At 39.3% G+C, this 23,326-nt stretch overlaps 1 protein-coding gene across 2 annotated transcripts in view; it reads left to right on the forward strand.

Annotated features, from left to right (window-relative positions):
* Positions 1-403: 403 nt before the first annotated feature.
* IMPG1 (interphotoreceptor matrix proteoglycan 1) overlaps positions 404-23,326 on the forward strand; it is a 91,169-nt gene continuing 68,246 nt past the window's right edge. Inside the window, exons 1-4 of one of the 2 annotated variants that reach the window (XM_065889032.1) lie at positions 404-470; positions 17,332-17,565; positions 22,823-22,989; positions 23,256-23,284. In XM_065889032.1, the coding sequence (XP_065745104.1) occupies positions 404-470; positions 17,332-17,565; positions 22,823-22,989; positions 23,256-23,284 (497 nt within the window). The remainder of the gene's footprint in view (positions 471-17,331; positions 17,566-22,822; positions 22,990-23,255; positions 23,285-23,326) is intronic. The other variant, XM_065889033.1, reaches the window with a different exon arrangement.

Consider the following 23,326-nt stretch of genomic DNA (forward strand, 5'->3'; position numbering starts at 1 on the left):
ATTTGGCCGGACTTCCCCTGGTTCTCTGTGTCCCTGTAACAGGTGAATAACTAAGGAAGAAAAGCATTCCTTCTGTCTGTAGACACTTGTTTATAATGGCATTCAGGGTCCCCTAGCTGGGCTGACAAATGCTCCTCCAGAAGGTTAATGAGATAAAGTTTCCTCCAGCTGGTCCTTAAGCAGAGATTACACCTAAGGGAAAGATAAGGAGATTATTCCAGAAGCAGGCACTGCCTCATGTTCTTCATAAATTAGCCCTCATAAAGGTAAACCAGGAAGGTTATCCTCACTCAGCTAATATCAATATTTCACTATTTTTCATATTTCTGTCATTTTATTTTTTTAATGAGACTTGGGACTGTTCTGTGATTGTTACCAGAAGTACCAATGCACAAAAGCCAGAATGTATTTGGAAACTAGAAGGGTTATTTTTGTTCTTTGGATTTTTCTCCAAGTTCAAGGAATCAAAGGTAAGTTATTTAAATATTTGTTTATTTTTTAATTGCTTATATATAAAATCTATTTACAGAGTTGAACATTCAAAATCAAGAAAGTCACCCCTGTATCTCAGAGGGCCCGTATATGGTAGGCCTTGAATAAATATTGATTGATGATTGAATGATTGTCAGAAATGGTTTTCACTTGCTGAATATTTATTTTATATTTGCATAATATATGTGTTTTTATATATATTTTATATTTGCATCTTAAGTGCAATTTATGTTAATAAAATAGGAGAGATGAATGCATCCTATTTACTCTTATAAAACATTGAATACACATTCATAACATTAATGTCAATAAAATTAGTAGGTCCATGAAAAAAATGAAATACTTTGTCAATTATGATCAAACAAAAAATGTATTCCATACCCTCTCATAGTTAAATCATTAGTTATTTTCCCTTAGAAAATAGCAAGTGTTCTTCATCTTCAGAGTCCATGATGGGGACCAAATCAGAAACTCGGTTGCTTGTAAAGTTGTATGCATAAAAGAACAAGCACTGCAAGTTTTTACAGCAAATCTTCAAGTGAATCTAAAATTAAAGCAAGCCACAAAACAGGAATATTTAAGAAAAATAATGTACTAAAAATAACTTGTTGAAGAAAGCTTCACTTTTTTTTAAGTATAAGGCTGACCATTATAACATAATGTTTTAAGACATTCGAAATCAATAATGTTCAGTTCTTCTTTAAGGATGACGTAGCTTTGGACAATCGACCTTTTAATTGAAGCATTGGTTTTAAAGTGCCCATAGAAAAGTAGAACACATTGTTGATTGCATTTGTTAAGTCACAAAAATAACAGACCTGTCAGTTATTTTATATGTAACATTTTAGTGGTTGCATCTGGAGAGAGAAGAAAATTTCTGGAAAAGATTATATGAAAATTCCCTTTATGTTTTGCTACCTATAAATGATAATGGATGGAGAAAAAGTTTACTTACTTGCCTTTCAATTTGTCAATTATATATAAATGTTTACATTTATAAAAACATTTTAATTATAAACAAATGATGGGATTCCGGTATATTCTGAGCTTAATCTGCGGAAGCACACCAATTTGTCAGTCTCCGAAACTTGACCGGTCAAATCAGCTTTGGTTTTGTTTAATTAATTATGTTAACTAATTTAGCTATTTTCATATATTATGTATCAGCTATTACAATTACAAATAGCATAATTACATACAGAAAGTTAAATGAAAGAAGCTCACCAAAAAACTACAATTTGCTATATGCCAATATCTATGAAACAAACTATTATAACTGCATAATAAAAAACCTTTACATGGTTACTTGTTTGGGGCTTTTTATTCCATAAGAACCTCAGATCTGTGAATTTCTGTTAATCTTTAATTAGTGAGGTCCACGGGTAATTAGAGTTTATGTACTTCAGCCAGACTGGCTTCCCATTTGTGACTAATTAACCATTACGAGTGTATTTACATAGAAAATGCTTTTGGAAGACAGAAGAGTTCAACTCAATACAACTAGCTGTTGAGCATAAAAACTGGGTATTTAAAGTCAAGAATTTCTTTTTAAAAAGTTATAGATTATTTGAAAAATCGAAAGATATGGAAAATTACCCATAGTACACCTATCCAAACACAACCTATGCTGACACCTTCATGTGTTCCCTCAGTCTTTTTTCTATGCTTATTCAATCTTTCCATGATTGCAGTTCTACTGCACACACAATTTTATATGAGGCTTTTTGCACATCTTTTGCATCAGATGAATGGTCTACATTGCTATCTTGCTTTGACAAGCATCATTTTATTGGCTGCATAATGTTCCTTTCAGTTGATATCATGATTTGCTTTATCTAAATACTCAACGAAAGAGAAAGAATCATTTCTAATTGTTTTGTTATTATGATATTAAAATATTCATTGCAATGAATATCTTTGCACATAAGCTCTCTCAGTATTTAAGATTCCTAGGATGAATTCACTAAAGTAAAATTATTGGGTCAAAGCAATATAAACAGTTTATGCATGGTATTTGATTCATATTGCCAAATTTCTTCTCAAAAGTTTTCCTATGCCGGTAGGTAATTTTTCCCAATTTGATTCCACAAGTGGAGTGTTTGCTGTACCCAACACAGAATATTAACAGATTCAGAGATATGCCGATATTTCAAAAGGTTTCCTTTAAGCTTTGCAGATTTCAAATGTAATTTTTCCATTGATACATAAAAATGAAATGGTTTCGATTTCAAAGCATTCATTAAATAAATTGTTTAGTGCAACAAAGGACAGTTCAATAGTTTCAAAGAACAATTACTTCATCAATATACAAGCACCTCTCTTCGGTTTTCATAATGCGGATGCCAGTTATATCCTACGTGTACTGCACTGCTTTATTCGCTTACCTTTCCATTTCGCATAAACAAGTTCATCTAATTGCTTTGTGACATTCTGAGGTGTGGGAGAAAGAGAAGAGAGAAAAGCCACCCTTAGCAAACCCTAAAATGGAAATGGTGTTTATCAGAGTATGGGCTTTTTGCATTATATTTGGTTATACTAAATGAAACCTTAACTAAGTTATTATTAGCTCACCAAGGTAGGGTAATTTATTTTAGTAACTGTGAAATGTCAGGAAATTTGCATTTGAAGACACTCCAGTTCTTGCTAATTCTTTACTACTGAGATATGTTCTCGTTTCATAAAATTACCCAGGAAGTTATTTTTCCTCATTGCGGCTCCATGAACAGAGAACAAAGCCTTCATTTATATACCTGAGATAGCCGCCCAATGACAGTCACATTAACTTTGCAGCTCCTATATTTTATCATCTCTGCTACGGTCTCAGAACGGTGTAATTCAAAAGGTTGAAGGCAGATATTTTTCTTCAATTATACCTGAAAAGATGTCCTTAAAATCAGTCATGTAAATTGAAGACACTTTATGTCCAATTGAACAAACCACGGCAGCACACCTCGCTCAGACCATTTATTAGATTATATGCTTTAAAAAGAAAAAAGGATTGCTGCCTTGTGACCCTTTCAGGCTTATTTTGCTGATCACACTGAAGGACTATTATATGTGTGAGCTAATTAGGCAGCGTTGACAGGACCTATTGCTTTCGTGGCCATTTCCATCAATCATGAGCGAGCCACCACTTTAAATATCAACCAGATTTGCATGCTAATCCCGTATGCATATTCAGATCCTGTATACCTCTGGTGCCTCAGCCACGTTCACAGATCTTATGCCGTTTTAAAATAATCCGTTTGAGGCAAACCAAAAAACCAGTTTGTTTTTCATAATAGTCTCTAGGTTTATATTATATATAATTCAGTAGGTATTTGGAAATGACCATAGTAAAAGTCTGGTTTTCAGCAACCATTGGGTCTGAGTTCCCTGTTTTGAGACTGAGAAACAGTTTCACTGGGATTTTAGCCTCACTAATCAAGAGCACCATGTCAGATGGAACCATTTTAATAAGGGAGGGAGTGTACTTTTTGCTCTGGATCCAAGGCAATCTGCATGCTGAAGCTTATCCTACAGAGAGTTGATACCGTGATAATGAGAATTCATATATGGAAATGCCACTGTCAGATCTGACCTACAGCGTGCATCATTATGATTATTTATTGAGAATGTACTCCCACTGCTGTCCCTCTGTTCTGGCCACAGTGAATGTGGGAAGAATATGAAAGAGCTACAGAACCATGATAAATACTTCTAAGCATACGGTTGTATTCAGTAGATAAATATTCTCCCATTTACATTCAGCCATTCTTGAGGAAACTGTGTCTTTCTGCGTACCTTTATAAAGGCATCTTCTTTCATTCCAACTTGGGTTTCTCCATCCAGCCACCTTTAGACCCCTCACTCACCATGGCCCACATCTATTTTCATAACTGCTCCCCTAGGAAAAGGATTAAAGGAAACTAAGCCAAAAGCCAAGGAAAGAGAAGAACTTCCAAAGTCTCCCCGATGCCTTCAGAATCAAGTCCAATCATTTCATTTGAGTGTCCTTACAATCTGCCCCTACCTTCCTTTCCAGCCTTACTTGTAGAGCCTACATGAGTCCATGCCATGGCTAGACACATTGCTTTCTGCAGATCTCCTTACTTGGGAAATATACACCAAGAGTGTACAAAACATATATGTGGTATTTAGAGAATAATAATAACATGCTCGCTTCCCGGGTTAAATAATAAAACATTAATAGTATCTTAGAAGTCCCCTGTCTGCTCTGCCAGGATCTCGTCCCCTTTACCGTCATGAATCTTGTGTTAATCATGTCATTGCTTAACATTAGTGTTTCCAACTATAGATGTATTCTCTAAATAGTATATTAATATTTCTTCATTTTGCTTGTGTATTTATGTAAGTAATCTCATGTTGTATGTGTTCTCCTACGACTTAGTCCTTTGGGTCAACATTATATTTTTAAGAGTCACCCACACTGTTGCATACACCAGACCCTGAGGCAAGAGCTTACCTGCTACTCTTCATTAGGGAGTGCATTTTCAGGGAAACAGGAGGAGAAGAAAATGAGGGATGAAGCAGTGAAAGAGGGAAAACCAACATAAAGATGCCTCACCAAACTGGCTGGCACTTGGTGTCAAGTCAACCAACTGCTGATATTAAGGGACCATCTTTAGAGACTACAGGATCTCCAGATTGTCCGTGAGGTTGGGAGCCTAGGGGTAAGTGGAGAAAAATTCATAAGAGATCTCCTCAAAAGTTCACCTTGGGCTTCCCTGGTAGCGCAGTGGTTGAGAGTCCGCCTGCCGATGCAGGGGACACGGGTTCGTACCCCGGTCCGGGAGGATCCCACGTGCCGCGGAGCGGCTGGGCCCGTGAGCCATGGCCGCTGAGCCTGCGCGTCCGGAGCCTGTTGCTCCGCAACGGGAGAGGCCACAACAGTGAGAGGCCCGCGTACCGCAAAAAAATAAAAATAAAAAAAATAAATAAAAGTTCACCTCAAAGGACATTAACTTCCCTGCCAGTGCACCCGTCCATGGACCACAGGTGGGTCTTGGTGCTTCTCACACCTCTGCAGCAACAGAAAATCTTGGGGCAGGAGAAACAGACACCGTGACACAGCAAGAGGCAAGGAACTGTGGGCTTGTGTCTCCCATAATGAGTCAGAGCTTATGAAGAGCTGGTCTGAGAGACAGGTGAGGCTAAGTGGGCCTGAGATGATGCTTGAGAGACGTCTGGGACATACCGCTGCCTGGTATGGATACACCGTGTATTCATTCTTCTGTTGATGGACTGCATTACATACAACACTGGTACAGACATTCCCAATTGTTCCCCGGTGCTCTCCAGGAATCTCTCCAGCATCTAGCTCTCTCTTTCTCTCTCTCTCTTCTGAATAGGAGAGAAATCACTGTGTCACGAGGAATGCATGTTTTCAGTTTTACCAGGTGAACCGAACTGTCTCCCTAAGTGTCTGTGCCATTCAGAGTGAGAATCCCTTTTGTTCCAAACCCTCATGTACACTTGTTATTGCCTGACTTTTTGTGTTTTGTCACTCTGCATTGGGGGTGAAATAGTGTCTCAATGTGGTTTTAATTTGCATTTCTCTGATTACTAACGAAGTTAAGTATCTTTTCCTGTACTTTTGGGTCTTGTGTGCTTCTTCTAGAAAATCCTTGAACAAGTATTTTGACCAATTTTTTCATTGAGATATATGTCTTTTCTCACTGATTTGGAGCTGTTCCTTTTACGTTACAGACACCAGCCCTTTTGCAATTATGTTCAAAAACCTTCTGTCAGTTTGTAGCCTTGCCTTCTTACTGTCTTAATGGTATAGCCTTTGATGAGCACACATTCTTAATTTCAGTGTTGTTGAATTAGCCTTAGTAACTTCATATTCTCCTATATTATCTTATAAAAGACGTTTTGTTTTTCATACTTAATTCACGACAATTTATTGTGTGTATGTGTGTGTGAAGCAGGAAAACAATTTCTTTTTTTTTTAAATACTGATAATCAATTGTTTTAGCACCACTCAATGAATAGTTTCTCCTTTTCTCTCTGCTCTGTGATGCCTCTTCTGCCGTGGACATGGGGTTGTTCATTTTTTTTATCCCTGAGCTAACACCACATTGCTTCAATTATTTCAAATTTATAATAATCTTGAAATCTTGTACCCATGTTTCCCTGGCTTAGTTCTCTTTCTACAGGAGTGTCTAAGCTATTCTTGACTCTCCACTCTTCCCTAATACATTCTAAAATTAGCTCACCAAGTTCCACAAAAACCCTATGGAGGTTGAACTGGAATTGTGTTGGATCCATTGATGAATTTGGGGGAAATTGACACCTTTAGAGCATTAAGTCTTTCTACCAAGAACATGGATTGTCTCTCCTTTTATTAGTACCTTACAATTAAGTTGCATAATGACTTTTTAAAGGGCTCCACATCATGGACTTATCCCTAGCCACTTGATATTAATTGTGATCATGTAAATGGCATCCTTATTACATTCTTTAAACATCTTTATTGGAGTATAGTTGCTTTACAATGTTGTGTTAGTTTCTGCTGTATAACAAAGTGAATCCGCTATACATTACATATATCACCATATCTCCTCCCTCTTGCGTCTCCCTCCCACCCTCCCTATCCCACCCCTCTAAGTGGTCACAAAGCACTGAGCTGATCTCCCCGTGCAATGTGGCTGCTTTCCACTAGCTATCTATTTTACATTTGGTAGTGTATATATGTCAATGCTACTCTCTCACTTCATCTCAGCTTACCCTTCCACCTCCCTGTGTCCTCAAGTCCAATCTCTACATCTGTGTCTTTCTTCCTGTCCTGCCATTAGGTTCATCAGAACCATTTTTTTCTTTTTTCTTAGATTCCATATATATGTGTTAGCATATGGAATTTGTTCTTCTCTTTCTGACTTACTTCACTCTGTATGACAGACACTAGGTCCATTCACCTCACTACAAATAACTCAATTTCGTTTCTTTTTATGGCTGAGTTATATTCCATTGTATATACGTGCCGCATCTTCTTTATCCATTCATCTGTCAATGGACACTTAGGTTGCTTCCATGTCCTGGCTATTGTAAATACAGCCGCAATGAACATTGTGGTACATGACTCTTTTTGAATTATGGATTTCTCAGGGTATATGCCCAGTAGTGGGATTGCTGGGTTGCATGGCAGTTCTATTTTTAGTTTTTTAAGGAACCTCCATACTGTTCTCCATAGTGGCTGTATCAATTTACATTCCCACCAACAGTGCAAGGGGGTTCTCTTTTCTCCACACCCTCTCCAACATTTATTGTTTGTAAATTTTTTGATGATGGCCATTCTGACTGGTGTGAGGTGCTACCTCATTGCAGTTTTGATTTGCATTTCTCTAATGATTAGCGATGTTGAGCATCCTTTCATGTGTTTGTTGGCAATCTGTATATCTTCTATGGAGAAATGTCTGTTTAAGTCTTCGGCCCATTTTTGCACTGAGTTATTTAATTTTTTGATATTGAGCTGCATAAGCTGCTTGTAAATTTTGGAGAACAATCCTTTGTCAGTTGCTTCATTTGCAAATATCTTCTCCCATTCTGAGGGTTGTCTTTTGGTCTCGTTTATGGTTTCCTTGCCGTACAAAAGATTTTAAGTTTTATTAGGTCCCATTTGTTTATTTTTGTTTTTATTTCCATTTCTCTCGGAGGTGGGTCAAAAAGGATCTTGTTGTGATTTATGTCATAGAGTGTTCTGCCTATGTTTTCCTCTAAGAGTTTTATAGTGTCTGGCCTTACCTTATTACATTTCTATGTAAAAAAGTAATTGGTTTTATATTCCAGAGCTTTGCTGAACAATCTTTATTCTGAAAATTCACTAGCAATTCTTTGGAGTTTTCTCCATTATCATTTGTGTATAAAGAAAATTTGAGTTCTTTCTATTCAGTCTTTGTATTTTTTCTTTCTCTATATTTTCTTACTGCCCTTCATAGGCCAGCCAGTATGATGTTAAAGAGAAATGCTGATTGCATGCATCCTTTCCTTGTTACCGATCTTGAAGAGAATTCTTTCATAGTTCACCGTTAAGTATGATGTTTGTTTTAGATTTTGTGTTTGTTTTGTTTTTGAAAATTCCCTATATTAGTTTGTGAAAAAAAGTTCCTTGCTATTCCTAAGAGTTTTAATCATGGATAAATATAGAAATGTATAGTGTATTTCTTCTATTTCCATTAAGATTACCAAATGGTTTTTCTCTTTTAATTCATTAATGTGAAAAATTATCTTTACAAATTTTCAAATATTAAACTAACCCTACATTCCTGAGATAACTCCAACTTGGTCATGACCTTTTTTCACACGCTGCTGGATTCCATTTGCTAATATTTTATTTCAAATTGTTACATTAATATTCATAAGCAAGATTGGACTATGATTTTTTTCACATAGTTTCCTTCTCAGGTTTTGTACGAGTTTGTATGAAAATAAAGTTATTTTTTCTATGAATATTTGATAGAACTCTCTGATGAAGCTAAAGAGTTATATTTATGAAAGGATATTTGACTACTGAGTCAATTTTTTAAAGGTGATAATAATTAGGTTTCCTATCTCTTCTTATATCCATTTTGGTAAGTTGTATATTTCTAGAATGTATCCATTTCATATAAAATTTCAAATTTATTGACAAAACATTATTCATACCCTCTTGTTAAGTTTTTCATGTCTATAGAAAATATAATGATGTCCCCCTTTTCAATCCTGATAGTAATTAAGTGTATCTCCTCCTTCTTATGTTTTTTGTTTCTGTTATTAGTATTTTCAAAGGAAAAGTTTTTGGCTTTTATATGTCTTTTTCTTCTCTTTTATGTTATCTTCTCTTTTATATCTTATTAATCTCTACTCATCTTCTTTCCTTGTATTTTCTTTTATTTTTTTTCTTTTGTTAACCTCTTGAGATAGATGCTTAGCTCATTAATATTTAGCTTTTTTCTTTTTCTAAAATAGGCATTTTAATGAGATAAATTTACCTTTCAAGTGCTGATTTAGCTATATCCCACAAGTTTTATTATGTAAAAGTTTATCATTTGATAAAGATATTTCTAAAAACCAGCATGATTTCTTCACTGACTTATGGGTTATTTGTAAGTTTTTTTTTCGATTTCCAAACATATAGGGAATTTTCCAGTTGTTTTTTAAAACGGATTTTTAGCTTACTTCTTTGCTGGTCTGAGAACATAATGTATGTGCATTATAGTCCAATATACAGTCAATATTTGTATGTTCTCCCTGTGCTTGAAAATAAAGTATATTTTATATATAATATAAATATATACTATATTATATTTTTGTTTTATAATGTTCTATATATGTTCATTAAGTCAATTTTAGTTATGTTTTCAATCCTCTGTATCTTTATCGATTTTTTTCTGCTTGTTCTATCAGTTACCAAGAAAGATCTCTTAAAATCCACCTGCTATTATTGTTGATTTTACTTTCTTTATTGTTCTCTCAAAGTTTGCTTTATATATTTTAAGGTAATATTATTAAGTACGTAAAATTATAACTTGTTACATCTTTCTGATGACTTTTAAATTTTTACCATTATGATGTGACTATCATCATCTTCGTAATGCTTTCAGCCAAATAAGGAAATTTGTCCACTGATGTGCTGGAACTGGCCCATACTGACTTACAGGAGCCAGTTGCTCACATCTCTTCCCAACTCTGTGTTCAGTAATAGCACATCGATGGCTTGAAATCAGCCATGGGAGAGTTATAACACAGAAAAATTGGCAAACATTGCAAATCAGGCCTTCTCATCCAACACTAAAAGCTGGTTATGGAACATTTAACAGAAGACCTCTGACCTCATTAGATATTAATATAGCTATACCAACTTTCCTTTGATTAGTGTTTGCATAATTTAACTTTTTTCCATCCTTTTAATTTCAACTTCCCTATGTCTTTTCATTAAATGTGTCTGTTAAAACAGCATATAGTAGAATTTTTTAAATGTAGTCTGACAATCTTTCTCTTTCAACAGAAACATTTTGCCCATTTATATTTAATGTGTCCCAAATATTGCATGGGACATACTTATACTAAAAATTTTTAAATTTACATAGTTGTTTATTGGAAATTCAAGTTTGACTGGGTGTCCTATATTTTATTTGCTAAATCAGGCAATCCTATTCCTATCTTATTCCTAGCCCTAAACCTCAAAGTAAAACGGTACCACATCATAATAAGAGCTAACAATGTGCCAGGCCTTCTGCAAAATCGTGACCCCTATTTTCTCATTTAATCTTCAAAACAAAACAGAACTATATAACACGCAAACATTAATCCATATCTATGGTGTTGGAATTATTGTTATACCCTTTGTAGGTTAGAAAGTTGAAGCACATCGAGATTATTTGCCCAAGTTCAGGAAGTGGCTCAGGAAGGCAGAGCTATCTTACTGTAACTTCAGCCCCACAGGTACTCAAGATGAAGTTCATCTTTCTTCTCTGCAAGAACTGTGATAGTTTCCCATGCATAAGAAAGGCAGAGATGTATAGCTGTCTAACCTGTTTAATCTGTTCCAATTCTGCTGTCCTTGAGCAGCTACAGTATCATTCTTTTGTGGCAATATATGCAAGAACGCTGTACATGCAATTCTCTTTACTCAGAATTCCCAGTACACTCCAAGACCAGGTTCACATGAGAGCACTAAAACTTAAGAGTAGCTGTTTCATAGTTTGTAATATTAGAATCGTCAGCAACAAAGAGGTTCAGAAAATAAAGACGCTGGGCTAAATTAGCTGATTCTGATATGAGTACTTCAGACATGTTAGAATCTAATGAGATAAGTGTGCCCCAAATACGTAGCACCCCTAGGAATCACAGGGAGAAAGACAGCAGCACAGCTGGAACCAGAGGAAAGTGGTCAATGTGTCCCACAAGCAAATCTATCTTCCTGCCTCCTGCTACTTCCTCAGTGTACTCCCAGCTTCTGAAGTTAGCTTCCTTCTAATTTGGGGGATTTTTTTTACAGGCTCTTGGTAGGTCTTTGTGATTTCCTGCTACTTATCTTCCCCACCCACTTCCAAGCAGATGGTGGACAGACTCTGCCTCCAGCTTGTGAATGACCTGGTACTGTTGTTCCAGCGAAACCCTTTGGTTTGCATATCATTCAAACTTTCTGTCAAGCCAGGCTAGAAAAATGCTCTGAAAACTATCACATCCCATACATTTGTGAGATACAACTCATCATCCGCAGATCTCAGGTTAACTTGTAAAATTCCACTCTGATTCTCTTATTCGTAACCTGTGTGTTTATTTAAACTCCACATTCTGAAACCAATGGAGATGGTGCCCCCAAAATTTACATGGTGGGTTAAAAATTGGGAAGCAGAAAAAGGTTGGTAGAAGTTAGGTTAATGTAAGGAAGAGATGATTAAAAGTGACTTAGCAGGGTTGGTCCTACACAGATACGAAGGTATCTGCCTACCCAGGGTGATTTGAGGGGTACTAAAACATCCAGCTGCTGGAGAAAACACTGTTTCTCTCCGTCAACTCCTGAAAACAAGCCTTAGCTAGGCTAGCCGGCAACTTCAACATAATTGTTCTCACCTCGGTTTCACATGCCTGTTTACTTCAACCTGACCTCAGCACTAAACCAACTCCACTCACTGTTTTCCAAAGAAATATACTTTACAGTTAGTCACAGCTTATAGAAATATCCTACTCTTCTAACCACCCCCTTTCTCTTTCCTTTATTGGAAATCTATAATTAACATTTTTATAGATCTTTTTAGATTTTTCCATGTATATGAACAGATAATTATTTTATAAAAATTGGATCAACGAAATATATTTTCATGCCATTATCTTTAATGCTTGTCCAGAATTCTAATGAACTCTTTTTTTTTAACTTGGTAGGTATTTTTTGTTGTTGTTGTTTATTTATTTTTCATTGAAGTATAGTTGATTTACAATGTTGTGTTAATTTCTGCTGTACAGCAAAGTGATTCAGTTACACGTATATATACATTCTTTTTCATATTCTTTTCCATTGTGGTTTATCCCAGGATATTGAACATAGTTCTCTGTGCTCTACAGCAGGACCCTATTGTTCCCCTTTCTCTTTTCTACTTCTCCCTTCAACTTCCATTCGGTCCCTGCCCTCTCACCATGACGCATACGCCCTCAGCAAAATTTCTCGGCATCTCACCTATAGATTTAGTTCTTCCTCTTTTTTTTTAGTGCAGTGAGATGGACTTACCAATACATATGTATCCATGCAAATACATAATAGAATAGAAGATAGCAAGTTTTACTTCTTACAATGGTTTGCCAGGGTCCTAACCCTTTCCTTCTGACATAGAAATGCAATGGCCAAACCTATTTTTGCAATGTGAAGAAAAACAGTGCAACCGCTCTAATGCTTTGAGAGAAGGGGGCACTGATTTTCACCCTCAGCAGGGGGTAGTGCTGTGGAGACAAGGAAGCCTGCCATGGCACCCAAGTTTCCAAAGCTTCAGGGAGGGCAACGGTGTGGCATCCACCTCGCATCACCAATAATCAGTCTGTAGGCTGACTATCGTGAGACTGCGTTGGCTTCGTATCTCATTACAGAAAATCACTGAAAGTTTCCCTAATTTCTATGGTCCTCTTTTCCACCACGTACTCGCTTGCAGCGGGCTTGTCAGGATGGAATTTCACTGGGAGCTACACGTAGGAAGATAGAGGAGAAAGCAAGACGTAGGAGCTCTTGTCATCTCCACTTGATCATGCAGAAGACAGTGTGCTTAAAATCCATGCAATTTTCTGGAAGAGCATTAAGCAAGTGTTCAGTACAACTGCATAATTTTTGAGGTGTGTTCAGGTATGTTAAGCACAATGTACATTTAGTTCCCTTGCTCTTTGGAAGAAAAAAATTTCAGGTGGGTAATTGAGCACTTCCGCTAACGGAGGGGCCGGGACTGGGATGTTTTGCAAAGCTGAGCGTTTGCAAAAAGGCCAGAACTGCTTACTCTTTTTTGGTAAGGTCTGGAAAGCATATGTAAGGTGAAATTTTTATTTTTTAAGCCTTCCAGGTATTGACTTGGTCCTGGAGTGTTACCCACTTTCTCTCTGTGGAGTTCTGTTCTTCAGATGGAGATTTTTATTCTGGAGGGATTCCAGTAGCTTTTGTCTCCACTCCTGTTGATTCATTCATTAGGACATCACAGCCTTTTTCCCTTAGGAAAACATAATGGGTTCACTAAGTGCTCTTACCAGTGGCTGTCACTCTCATCACAATGGTGCGGCAGACGCCCCATTCTCCTTTTTCTGTTGTCCGTTACTGTCACTATATGTGTACAGTAATCCTAGGTTGTAAGCCTGCAGGGTTAGATGGCGAGAAAACATTCCTCTAGAGGAGAGAGTCTGGTGAGAATTCGTCCAGACAGGCTGGTAAGGATCCCCTTGAATACATAACCAAGAAAGAGGCTGCCTGGTGGGCACGGTTGAGCCCTGAAATGGAAACTTTGTAAGCAATCTATGATTGGAGGCCAACATTGGTACAGGAAGGAAAAAAAGAAACTCTTCAGTGATGTAATAAGGAGGTAATAGGGAGGTTTCCAGGTTGCCTGTCAACATTGAGCCCTACCAGCCTAGAACCTAGAGTGGAACAGATACTTTTGACTGAAGGGCTGACCTTCACGTGAACTAGTGGACACGTTTAGGCAATGCTTAGACCATCTAATTTTAACACAATAAATGAAGGGGACAAAGCCCAGTATTTCAGAGCTGCCTCTCCACCCCAGCGAGATCTGACTTTTTCTTAGGATAATGTAATGTTTGAATTCAGTGTTTGAATCAAATGTTGTTCATTAATTTCCCTTTCTGTACATTTGGACATTTCCAAACTTGTCACAGCTACCCTGGGTGGCGGGAGCCAGGTCAGCTCCAGGATTGAGCGGTTAAAGAAATTTAATTAAAATCCCAGTTTAAACCTTCGGTGTTGACCACCTTCCTCAGTCTGCTGGACGTTGCCTGCCTGTGGACCTGCGATCCTCTTCCCGCCACCTAAATACTGGTATTTCCCATCTGCCAGGCCTTTCAGGAGAACCTCCCAGCTCAATGGGAGTCCATCCCACCATGCTACGTCTCAGCCCTTCCTCAAATGGTCTGTTTTGCTGCAAAATCACAACCTTCACCACCACCCTCATCAACAAATGTCAGTACTGAACACGCACAATCCCAAAGTCAAAGAACTGATAATTGGGGTTCCGTTTTCCAACCTTCAGCTCTCATTATATTATGTGTTCGATAGCGACACCTTCTGGTGAAGTGTCACAACAGCATGTTGAATACACCGGGCTCTACGAGCACACTGCAAACATCAAAATTAAAAATAAAAATAAATAAATAAAAATAAATAAATGAAAAGAAGGAAGGCAAAAAGAGAAGGGAATGAAGAGAGGAAATGTTGGTAGCTTTGCATGTGGTGTCAGGGGAATCCTCCCTCACTCATATAGGACCTTGCTTTGTTTCAGGAAAGGAAGTAAAAACATCTTTCAAAGAGTTTTGCTCTAAGTGCAAATTGAAGAATGGTTCAGTGGCTGGAGGGAAAGTGATATCAAGAAAGAATCTTTTAGGAAGAAGGAGAAAATAATAGAATGTTTGCAGGCCGATAGGAACGATCCAGTAGAAAGAGAGAAAAATGATTCAGTAGGTGAATGAAAGGAGGATTTCTGGATGAACATCCTTGCGAGGTGAAAAGGCTGAGATCCAGTGCATAAGTAAAGGAACTGGGCTTAGACAGGAGCACAGACCAGTCATCAAATAGTCACAGGAGGGAAAGCAGAGTATTTGAGCACAGATGCAGCCAGTGAGTGGATGCAGTGCTGGGAATCCGAAAAGTTATCTTCTGGTTCCCCTCGCTCTCAATAAAACGTGAAGCAAGGTCATCGGCTGAGAGTGAGAATTGTTGTGTGTAGTTCTCCGAGAGAGAGAGAAATTCAATGGACCAGAGAAATGTAGTGTGATATTGTTGAAGGATCATAAATTTAAAGTGAGTCCTAATGGTTGATTTTCTCCACCATGTTCAGCTACTAGGGTGCCCGTGAGGAGAAGGCAAAGAATGGTATTTAACCCTGGTTATGGTTTTGCCTGTCAGGTACAATAATGGGGGCAAGAGAGTGGAGGACTCTTCCTCCTAAAGAACCAGGCAATATTAATACTCGTTCCTATTGATACCTATGTTTGTAATTGGCTCCATTTAGTATTTTTTCATCGGTTTACTCTTGGATAAATTGAAAGATCCTGGGGATGCTGATTTTACTAAATTATACTTTGTGTATAAACCGTCTCCTCTCTGTTCTTTTGGTTTTCATTCACAAAGGGATTTGGAGAGCCTTCTTTAACAAAATGGGAACCTAAATCTCTGTAAGCTACATGCTGGTGGTCTCCAGGGGCCAGAGTGAGTGGTCCCAGCTGGTCATCAGTAATTCCTTTCTTAAACGGTAGAATGGCTGAAAGGAAAGAAGAGATGGAGTGAGAGAGGAAGAGTGGAGATCTGACCACACTGTTAACATGCTCTGTCACCTCTAGGCCTCGGTACCTGACTGAGTGGCAAACTGAGAAAAATGGTATCTGTTTCATCTATACACTAGAGCTTTTCTGAGAATGATATGAAATAATACCGATGGGAAAAAATTCAAAATAAAATAGTACTCAGTGAATGTAAGTTATTTTTCTGAGAGGTCTACAAAGCTAAAAATGAAATCCAGACCTGACCTCAGTGCCAATAGGATGAATGGCTCCGGGAGTTTAGTCCTCTGCCAACACCCTCTCTTTGACCTCTCCTCCATCCCTTCTCTCATCATCTCGCATAAAATATCAAGCTTGCTCTGTCAATGAAACTCTAAGGCCCCAAATCACTTTCAACCAGATTGCCACCCCCAGAGCCCTGCCCTCAGAGAAATCTTAGGGCTGCTGCTCACAGGCAGGGAGGTTGTTTTGTTGCATTTTTTCCCCTAGGTTTTGAGAAGCACTCTACTTCCTCATCAAGAGTACACCTCTGGGTCCCACCATGCTATATCATTCCCCACTTGAATCATCGTGTCTATCTAAAGAGGCATCTCTCTGGAGGCTTGAGTGCTAAGTGGGGAGTGATTTTTAGAGAGATGTGTGGGAAACGGTTTCAATATTTGGCAGTTCCTAAAGGCAAGATGATTCGAAACGTTGTTTTTGTTTTTCTTTTTTTTCAATACGCTTGATCAGCCCATTATGCTACTCCCTGATTTCTGGAAATGTCTTGTATTGAAATATCACATTTGGAAGTTCCAGCAAAATAGAACCTCCATAACCCTCAGGATCAACTTTTTAGTTTTTTTCCATCCATTTATTATATGCTTCACTTACAGCACATACATGTATATACTCATCAGGAAATCAATCTTTTTTAATTGAAATATAGCTGATTTACCATGTTTTAGGTGTACAACAAAGTGATTCAGTTGTACATGTGTATATTCTTTTTCAGATTTTCTCCACTATAGGTTATTACAAGATATTGAATATAACTCCCTGTGCTATACAGTAGGTCCTTGTTATTTTCTATACAGAACTGTGTATCTGTTAATCCCAAATGTCTAATCTATCCTTCCCCGCTCCTTTCCCCTTTGCTAACCATAAGTTTATTTTCTATGTCTGTGAGTCAGTTTCTGTTTTGTAAATAGGTTCACTTGTATCATGTTTTTAGCTTCCACACATAAGCGCTATCATGATATTTGGCTTTCTCTGTCTGACTTACTTCACTTAGTCTGATAATCTCTAGGTCCATCCATGTTGCTGCAAACGGCATTATTTCATTCTCTTTTATGGCTGAGTAGTATTACCAGGAAATCAATCTTTCTTTTACAGATCTCTCCATTAAAGTATACAGTTCTGAAATTAAAGACATAGACAATGCCGCAAGAATTGAAACAACCGAAAGTACCGGAAAAATTTACAAAGTGTCAACAATGAGACGAATATTCGATTTGGCAAAGCCTCGAACCAAAAGATCATCATTTTTCCCAACTGGGCTTAAAGTCTGTCCACAGGAATCCATGAAACAGATTTTAGCAAGTCTTCAAGCTTATTATAGACTGAGAGGTAAGGAAAGAGGCGCAGCCTGTTCAGACTTTCCCTCTCTTCATCCCTTCCCTTTCATCCATCCCAAGGTCGTGTTCAGCCCAGAACTTCCAGTCTCTCATTCAGTCACGGGGGTTATAGACATCAGCCTACCGATTTGAGAGTTATGAATAATAAGCCTTCCAAACTATGGTAGATCTGTGCTTGTATGTTTTAAAACCATGTCCTGTGCAACAGGGAACCATGAGAGCATTTAACAAGCCACCAGAAAGCCTTGGCCTCTGGGTTTTATTGTTTTCGTTTGTTTGTTTTTTGCGGTACGCGGGCCTCTCACTGTTGCGGCCTCTCCCGTTGCGGAGCACAGGCTCCGGACGCGCAGGCTCAGCGGTCATGGCTCGCGGGCCCAGCCGCTCCGCGGCACGTGGGATCTTCCCGGACCGGGGCACGAACCCGTGTCCCCTGCATCGGCAGGCGGACTCTCAACCACTTGCGCCACCAGGGAAGCCCTGGCCTCTGGGTTTTACCTCCTTGTTTTATTTTTGCCAAAGCCCACTATTGAATCCTAATGTTGTAAGAAGCACAGAATGATTTCAATGTCAGGAATCTGTGCAAGTTGATTTATGACCTAAGATTTCACTTTTCAAACACCACATTACAATCCCAATCCTCCCTCCCTTCTTGGTAAGTATCAGTTGTTTATTGCTGATCCAGTAAAAATGTCTGAAGCTGGGAAAACTGGAGGCACAAATTAGCAGTGGTTACCAAGGTATAATAAACAGGGGTGTTAACGGGATTTACAGCACAATTACTGTGGTTTTCATCAGAGTTACAGTGCAGGTTTTTTGTTTTTTTTTTTTTTTTTTGCGGTACGCGGGCCTCTCACTGCTGTGGCCTCTCCCGTTGCGGGGCACAGGCTCCGGACGCGCAGGCTCAGCGGCCATGGCTCACGGGCCCAGCCGCTCCGCGGCATGTGGGATCTTCCCGGACCGGGGCACGAACCCGTGTCCCCTGCCTCGGCAGGCGGACTCTCAACCACTGCGCCACCAGGGAAGCCCTACAGTGCAGTTTTTACCCCAAGACAGCATTACAGGACTCTTACAGCATTCCCAGAAATCATGATGGAGTTCAATCACACCACAGCCATCAGTAGCTGTCCTTGTCATTCACTTACCATGGATGAAAAAACAATCCCATGGCTTCTTCTTTAAAGTAAAGAAAAGCATCTTTGGTAACTGCTATTAAACTCCCCAGGTAGCTTGTCTGGCTGCATCCTAAACGCAAGTCACCTTACATGTGAAAATTGAGGACGTTTACCGATTTCCACCTTGATCATAATAGATGTTTGCTCCCACACCAAAAAGCACAGTCACCCTGCTCTATTTCAAGCCTATTGACTAGAGCAAGCTGGTTCAATTCTAGCCTGTGACGTGTTGCACATTCTGACAACTGAAAACTATGCCATCAACGAACATCCCACCAAGTTCTCAAGTATTTACATCTATAAGATGTGCAAAAGTTGAATTAGTCTGGGTGTTTTTATATTGCTGCAACCAAATCTTTAGCTCTGAATTTTATTCTTAGCTCTTTATTCTTGATTAGGTTTGCGTCATTCTTGCTTCCCTGGATGAAACAAACCACTGTTTTTCTCCCCACAGCAGTGACAGCCTATTATCTTTATGGCTGCCCCTGGGTGATGTGAAATTTTACTGTTCACCAGCATGGGTTTCTTAAGTCTAACAAATTGGTTCACAAAGAAACTAGAAATAAGACCCAGCTATAAAGCAGTGTTTCTTTGACAGAGTAACCCAGTTATTGTTGTCATGTTGTTGTCAGCTGCTTTTACAAAATTATCTGTTGACATTTTTCAAACTTAGAGGAGACAGCTCCCACATTCCTCAAATCAAATGAAATACTGAGCTATTTCTCCTCCCAATGCTTAAAGCAACACAAGGGAAAATGTTCTGAGCTTCCTGATAGAATCGCAAAGATTTCCTCAGAAAGCTCAGACACAAGGGTCAAGGTCGTTTCTGGTAGTTTCCTAGGCAGAACCTCTGCTCCCACCACGCAAACTCTCTTCTCTGTGACTGCCTCCCTTCAAAGACCTCTGTGAGTCCTTTGTGATTTCACCCCTCCCCATGTCTCTCCCTCTCTCTCCCTCCCTCCCTTCCTCTATCTCTCTCCACTCTCTCTTTCTCCCAACCCCAATATTAAAAGCTAGATCTTTCTTTCACGTTAATGTGTGACTCGGAGAAAGTTAAAAGTGAAGGGAATCCTAGTTTTTGCTACTCAAACTGCTGTCCACAAACCAGCAGCATCACGTCACCTGGGAGCTTGTAAGAAACGCAGATGTCCAGGTGGCTCATCAGACCGACTTCATAATCTGCATATTCTCATATTGATAAGATGCCCAGGTAATCCCGTTCCCCCACCTGCGGCCCTTTCTCCCATCTCAGGGACACAGAAAGCCCTCTTCCCTATTAAAACCTACTTTTCCCAAAGGCTCTGAGAGAACGTTCTCCCTGAAGCACAAATGCCTGGAGTTGCTTGAAGAATTATTTCTCTGGGGCACTGTCGTCTACAGTGATCAAAATGTCGGGATGAAACAGGAACCAGTATCTTTTCTTTAGACTATTTTTGAGGGGCAGGATTTTGGTGACTCCTCCGATGGCGTTTTTCTGGCATCCTGGAAGCTCATCACAAATCAGGAGACACAGAATCCTTCTGTGATCAAGAGAACAGAAGCACCAGCCCATGACTCACGGGCAGAGCCATCCATCCTTGCTAAGGGAGCCTCAAATAAAAACCTTGAAAGTTGAGGCATCAAAGGACCTCAGGGCTGGGAGGAGTCTGAAAACCTCTGAAAAGTTGGATTTTTCTAACCTCTAGGTTTACCTTTCTGCACCGTCTTTGTCTGACTCTATTGGGGAGGATTGCCACAAGGATTTTGGAGAAAGCCAGAGCCTTGCCTCTCCAGTATCCCCACAGTTGCTTGAGATCTGACCACAGAACCTCAGTCTTTCTGCTTAATGTCTCAGCCTAGGCTGTTTGATGATGTAGGAAAAACCCCAGGCAACACACACCTCAAATGTGGAAAACTCAATGGCACTTTTGAGGTGGTGGGTGCTGCAAACCACCCCCACCCCGGGTCTGTGGTCAGGTTGCTGCTAGTAAATGACCTGAGCTTCTGTTGGTCTGGAATTCTCTTTGCCTCTTAAAACAGAAAGCTAAGAGAAATCCAGATGTGGACCAAGTGAGGAGTGAGGGAAGGTAAAGCACTAGAGTAAGAGTCTCCAGACTGGGCTTCTCATACTTTATTCCTCCCCATAACCCATAACCCCTTTTCTCTGCATGGCAGTCAGAGGGTTTCTTTAGAAAGTCAGATGATGTCAGCTTCTGCTCCAAATCACCCCTTTCCCCCTCATCCCTCCAGAGTTAAAGATCAACATATTACAATTGCTTATGACCAAAGTCTTCTATCTTTTTCTAACTTAATCCCCTAAAATAATTTTTAAATTAGGTGCCCTCTTGAGAGCTTTTCTGTTGACATCTGAAGTTTTTCATCATAAGCTTAAATAATTGGATAAGATGTAACTTTTGGTGAGCTGTAAATAAGTATTGATATTGAAAATAAGATAGGAATTAAAGCATTCTCGTATATACAGTGGAATCTGTCATAGATACTCAAGTACTCTACAAATGCATGAACAAACCCTTCCAAACAGGAGGCAATGTCACGTGGTCCCTTTTCCTCCACACACCCACGTTTCCATCCCACGTCTCACTGCAGAGTCTTATCTTAATGTAATTTAGGTCATACTTGAAAGTCTGTTATGGGTTGCTCTAAAATACTTCTCAGTAACAAAAATGTACGTACATTGAAATTACATTTTTTACTTATTTCCTAAGTAAATAATTTATTTTACTTATTTCCAGAAATTTCTTCTGGATTCAGTTGCATTTATAATTATTTTTAATATATAATTGACTAAAGGAAGTAGATATAAGTTTGACAAAAGTTTTTAATTTTTTATTGATGGATATAAGCTCAGATATGGGTTTGGGGTAACTAATGTTTATAGATACAAAATTAGGAACAAAGCTTTGGAAGGGGCCAATTTAAATGAAAGGCCTATAGCTTAAGCTCCACTAGCTTCTGCCTCTGGATAGATGGGGTCACTTTGGTGCCGTCCCTCTATTAGTTCATGTGCCATTATTTATTATTCCTATTATGTATTGCTAACACTAGACAGGATTTAACATCCACTTTATCCCTATTCTTTTCCTTAGTTTCACTTAAATGCTGAGAAAACGTGTTACATAAATAAGTAGACGGGAACAGATGGAGTTTTGTTACAGTAGCATCCTTATTCTTAAGTTCCTCCGGCATCTTATGCTAACAATCACATCGTGATCTGCCATCATTATTTTTAATGATGTATCAGCTGTCGACTTCATTAGGACTTCTTCTAAGGTATTGAAGGCAAAGCATCAGAAACTGCCCTACTTGCAAAAACTGTGTGTTTGCCCTTGACTAAGTTCACTCCGTCTTAATCTCAAACACAGTTATTTCAAATACCCTTTGTGTGGCAACCTAGGGGCACTGGGCCATCACAGGAAGACTATGGATGGGGAAATGGGGGAAGGATGACGGCCAAAGGGAAAGTGAGGAGAGAAAGATGCGTTGTTAGGCAAACCAGTTTAGGAAAGCGCGCTAGAGAAGTTGAGATCGAGAAATTGAGTCTCTTTAAAGGTCTGTGTGCCTGTTTACCCCTTGGAAAGTCTGCAGATACAGCGGGGTACCTGTGCCCCAGTTGAAAATGACTGGGCCGCAAGACCTGCACCATCTCTGTGCCTCTCACCACATACTTCCAGGTTCATCCTCTATGACTCTCAGCCTTGCCCTGGCCACAGCGACCTTTTTACCGTTTCTTCAATGTGCCCAGCGTTCTCCAGCCTTGGGGCCTCTTCCCCAACTGTTCAAAAGTCACCTTGATCATGAGACCTTCCTCAACCACCCTATTATAAATAGCAGTCTCACACACACACACACACACACACACACACCTGTATTTCTATCTCCCTTCTTGTATTTTTCTCCGTGGTGCATACAAGGGCTCAATAAATATTTGTTAAATGAATTCATCTCTATGGGCTGTAGGCTATTGTATCAGCATAAGCCATGACAGAGCTTGCCATGTTTAAGATTGGGCTTGGGTTGGGAGAAGGGCATCTTCTCAGGCTGTGGCCGTTTTTCACTCCTCATGGCGCTGCCTTGCAGTGTGCCAGGAAGCAGTGTGGGAAGCGTATCGGATCTTCCTGGATCGCATCCCTGACCCAGGGGAATACCAGGACTGGGTCAGCATCTGCCAGGAGGAGACTTTCTGCCTCTTTGACATCGGGAGAAATTTCAGCAACTCCCAGGAACACCTGGATCTTCTTCAGCAGGTGAGTTTAAACACGGAGCGTTGGGAACCCGGTCCAAATAGCTCCCAGGCCTCCAGACCCTGCCCCTTTTGAAATGGTTCCCCCAGCGTAAGGGTTGGCTGAAGAAATGCTCGGAGAGATCTGAGAAGGCCGACAGGAATTTTATTCCTGCAAAATAACATTTTACAGGCTGATTGAAGTGGAGTTAAAGGGAAAAGGGAATGAAAATAGACTGGCTCTTCAGTTGGCATTGTCTCTTGATAAAATTACTTTTTATCTTCCTACAGAGGATAAAAGAGAGAAACTTCCTTGAGAGGTGAGTACCCAAAATACAATGCAGCATACTCTTCACTTTTGA

The sequence above is a fragment of the Phocoena phocoena genome, chromosome 12, assembly GCF_963924675.1.
Source record: "Phocoena phocoena chromosome 12, mPhoPho1.1, whole genome shotgun sequence".
Lineage (NCBI taxonomy): Eukaryota > Metazoa > Chordata > Mammalia > Artiodactyla > Phocoenidae > Phocoena > Phocoena phocoena.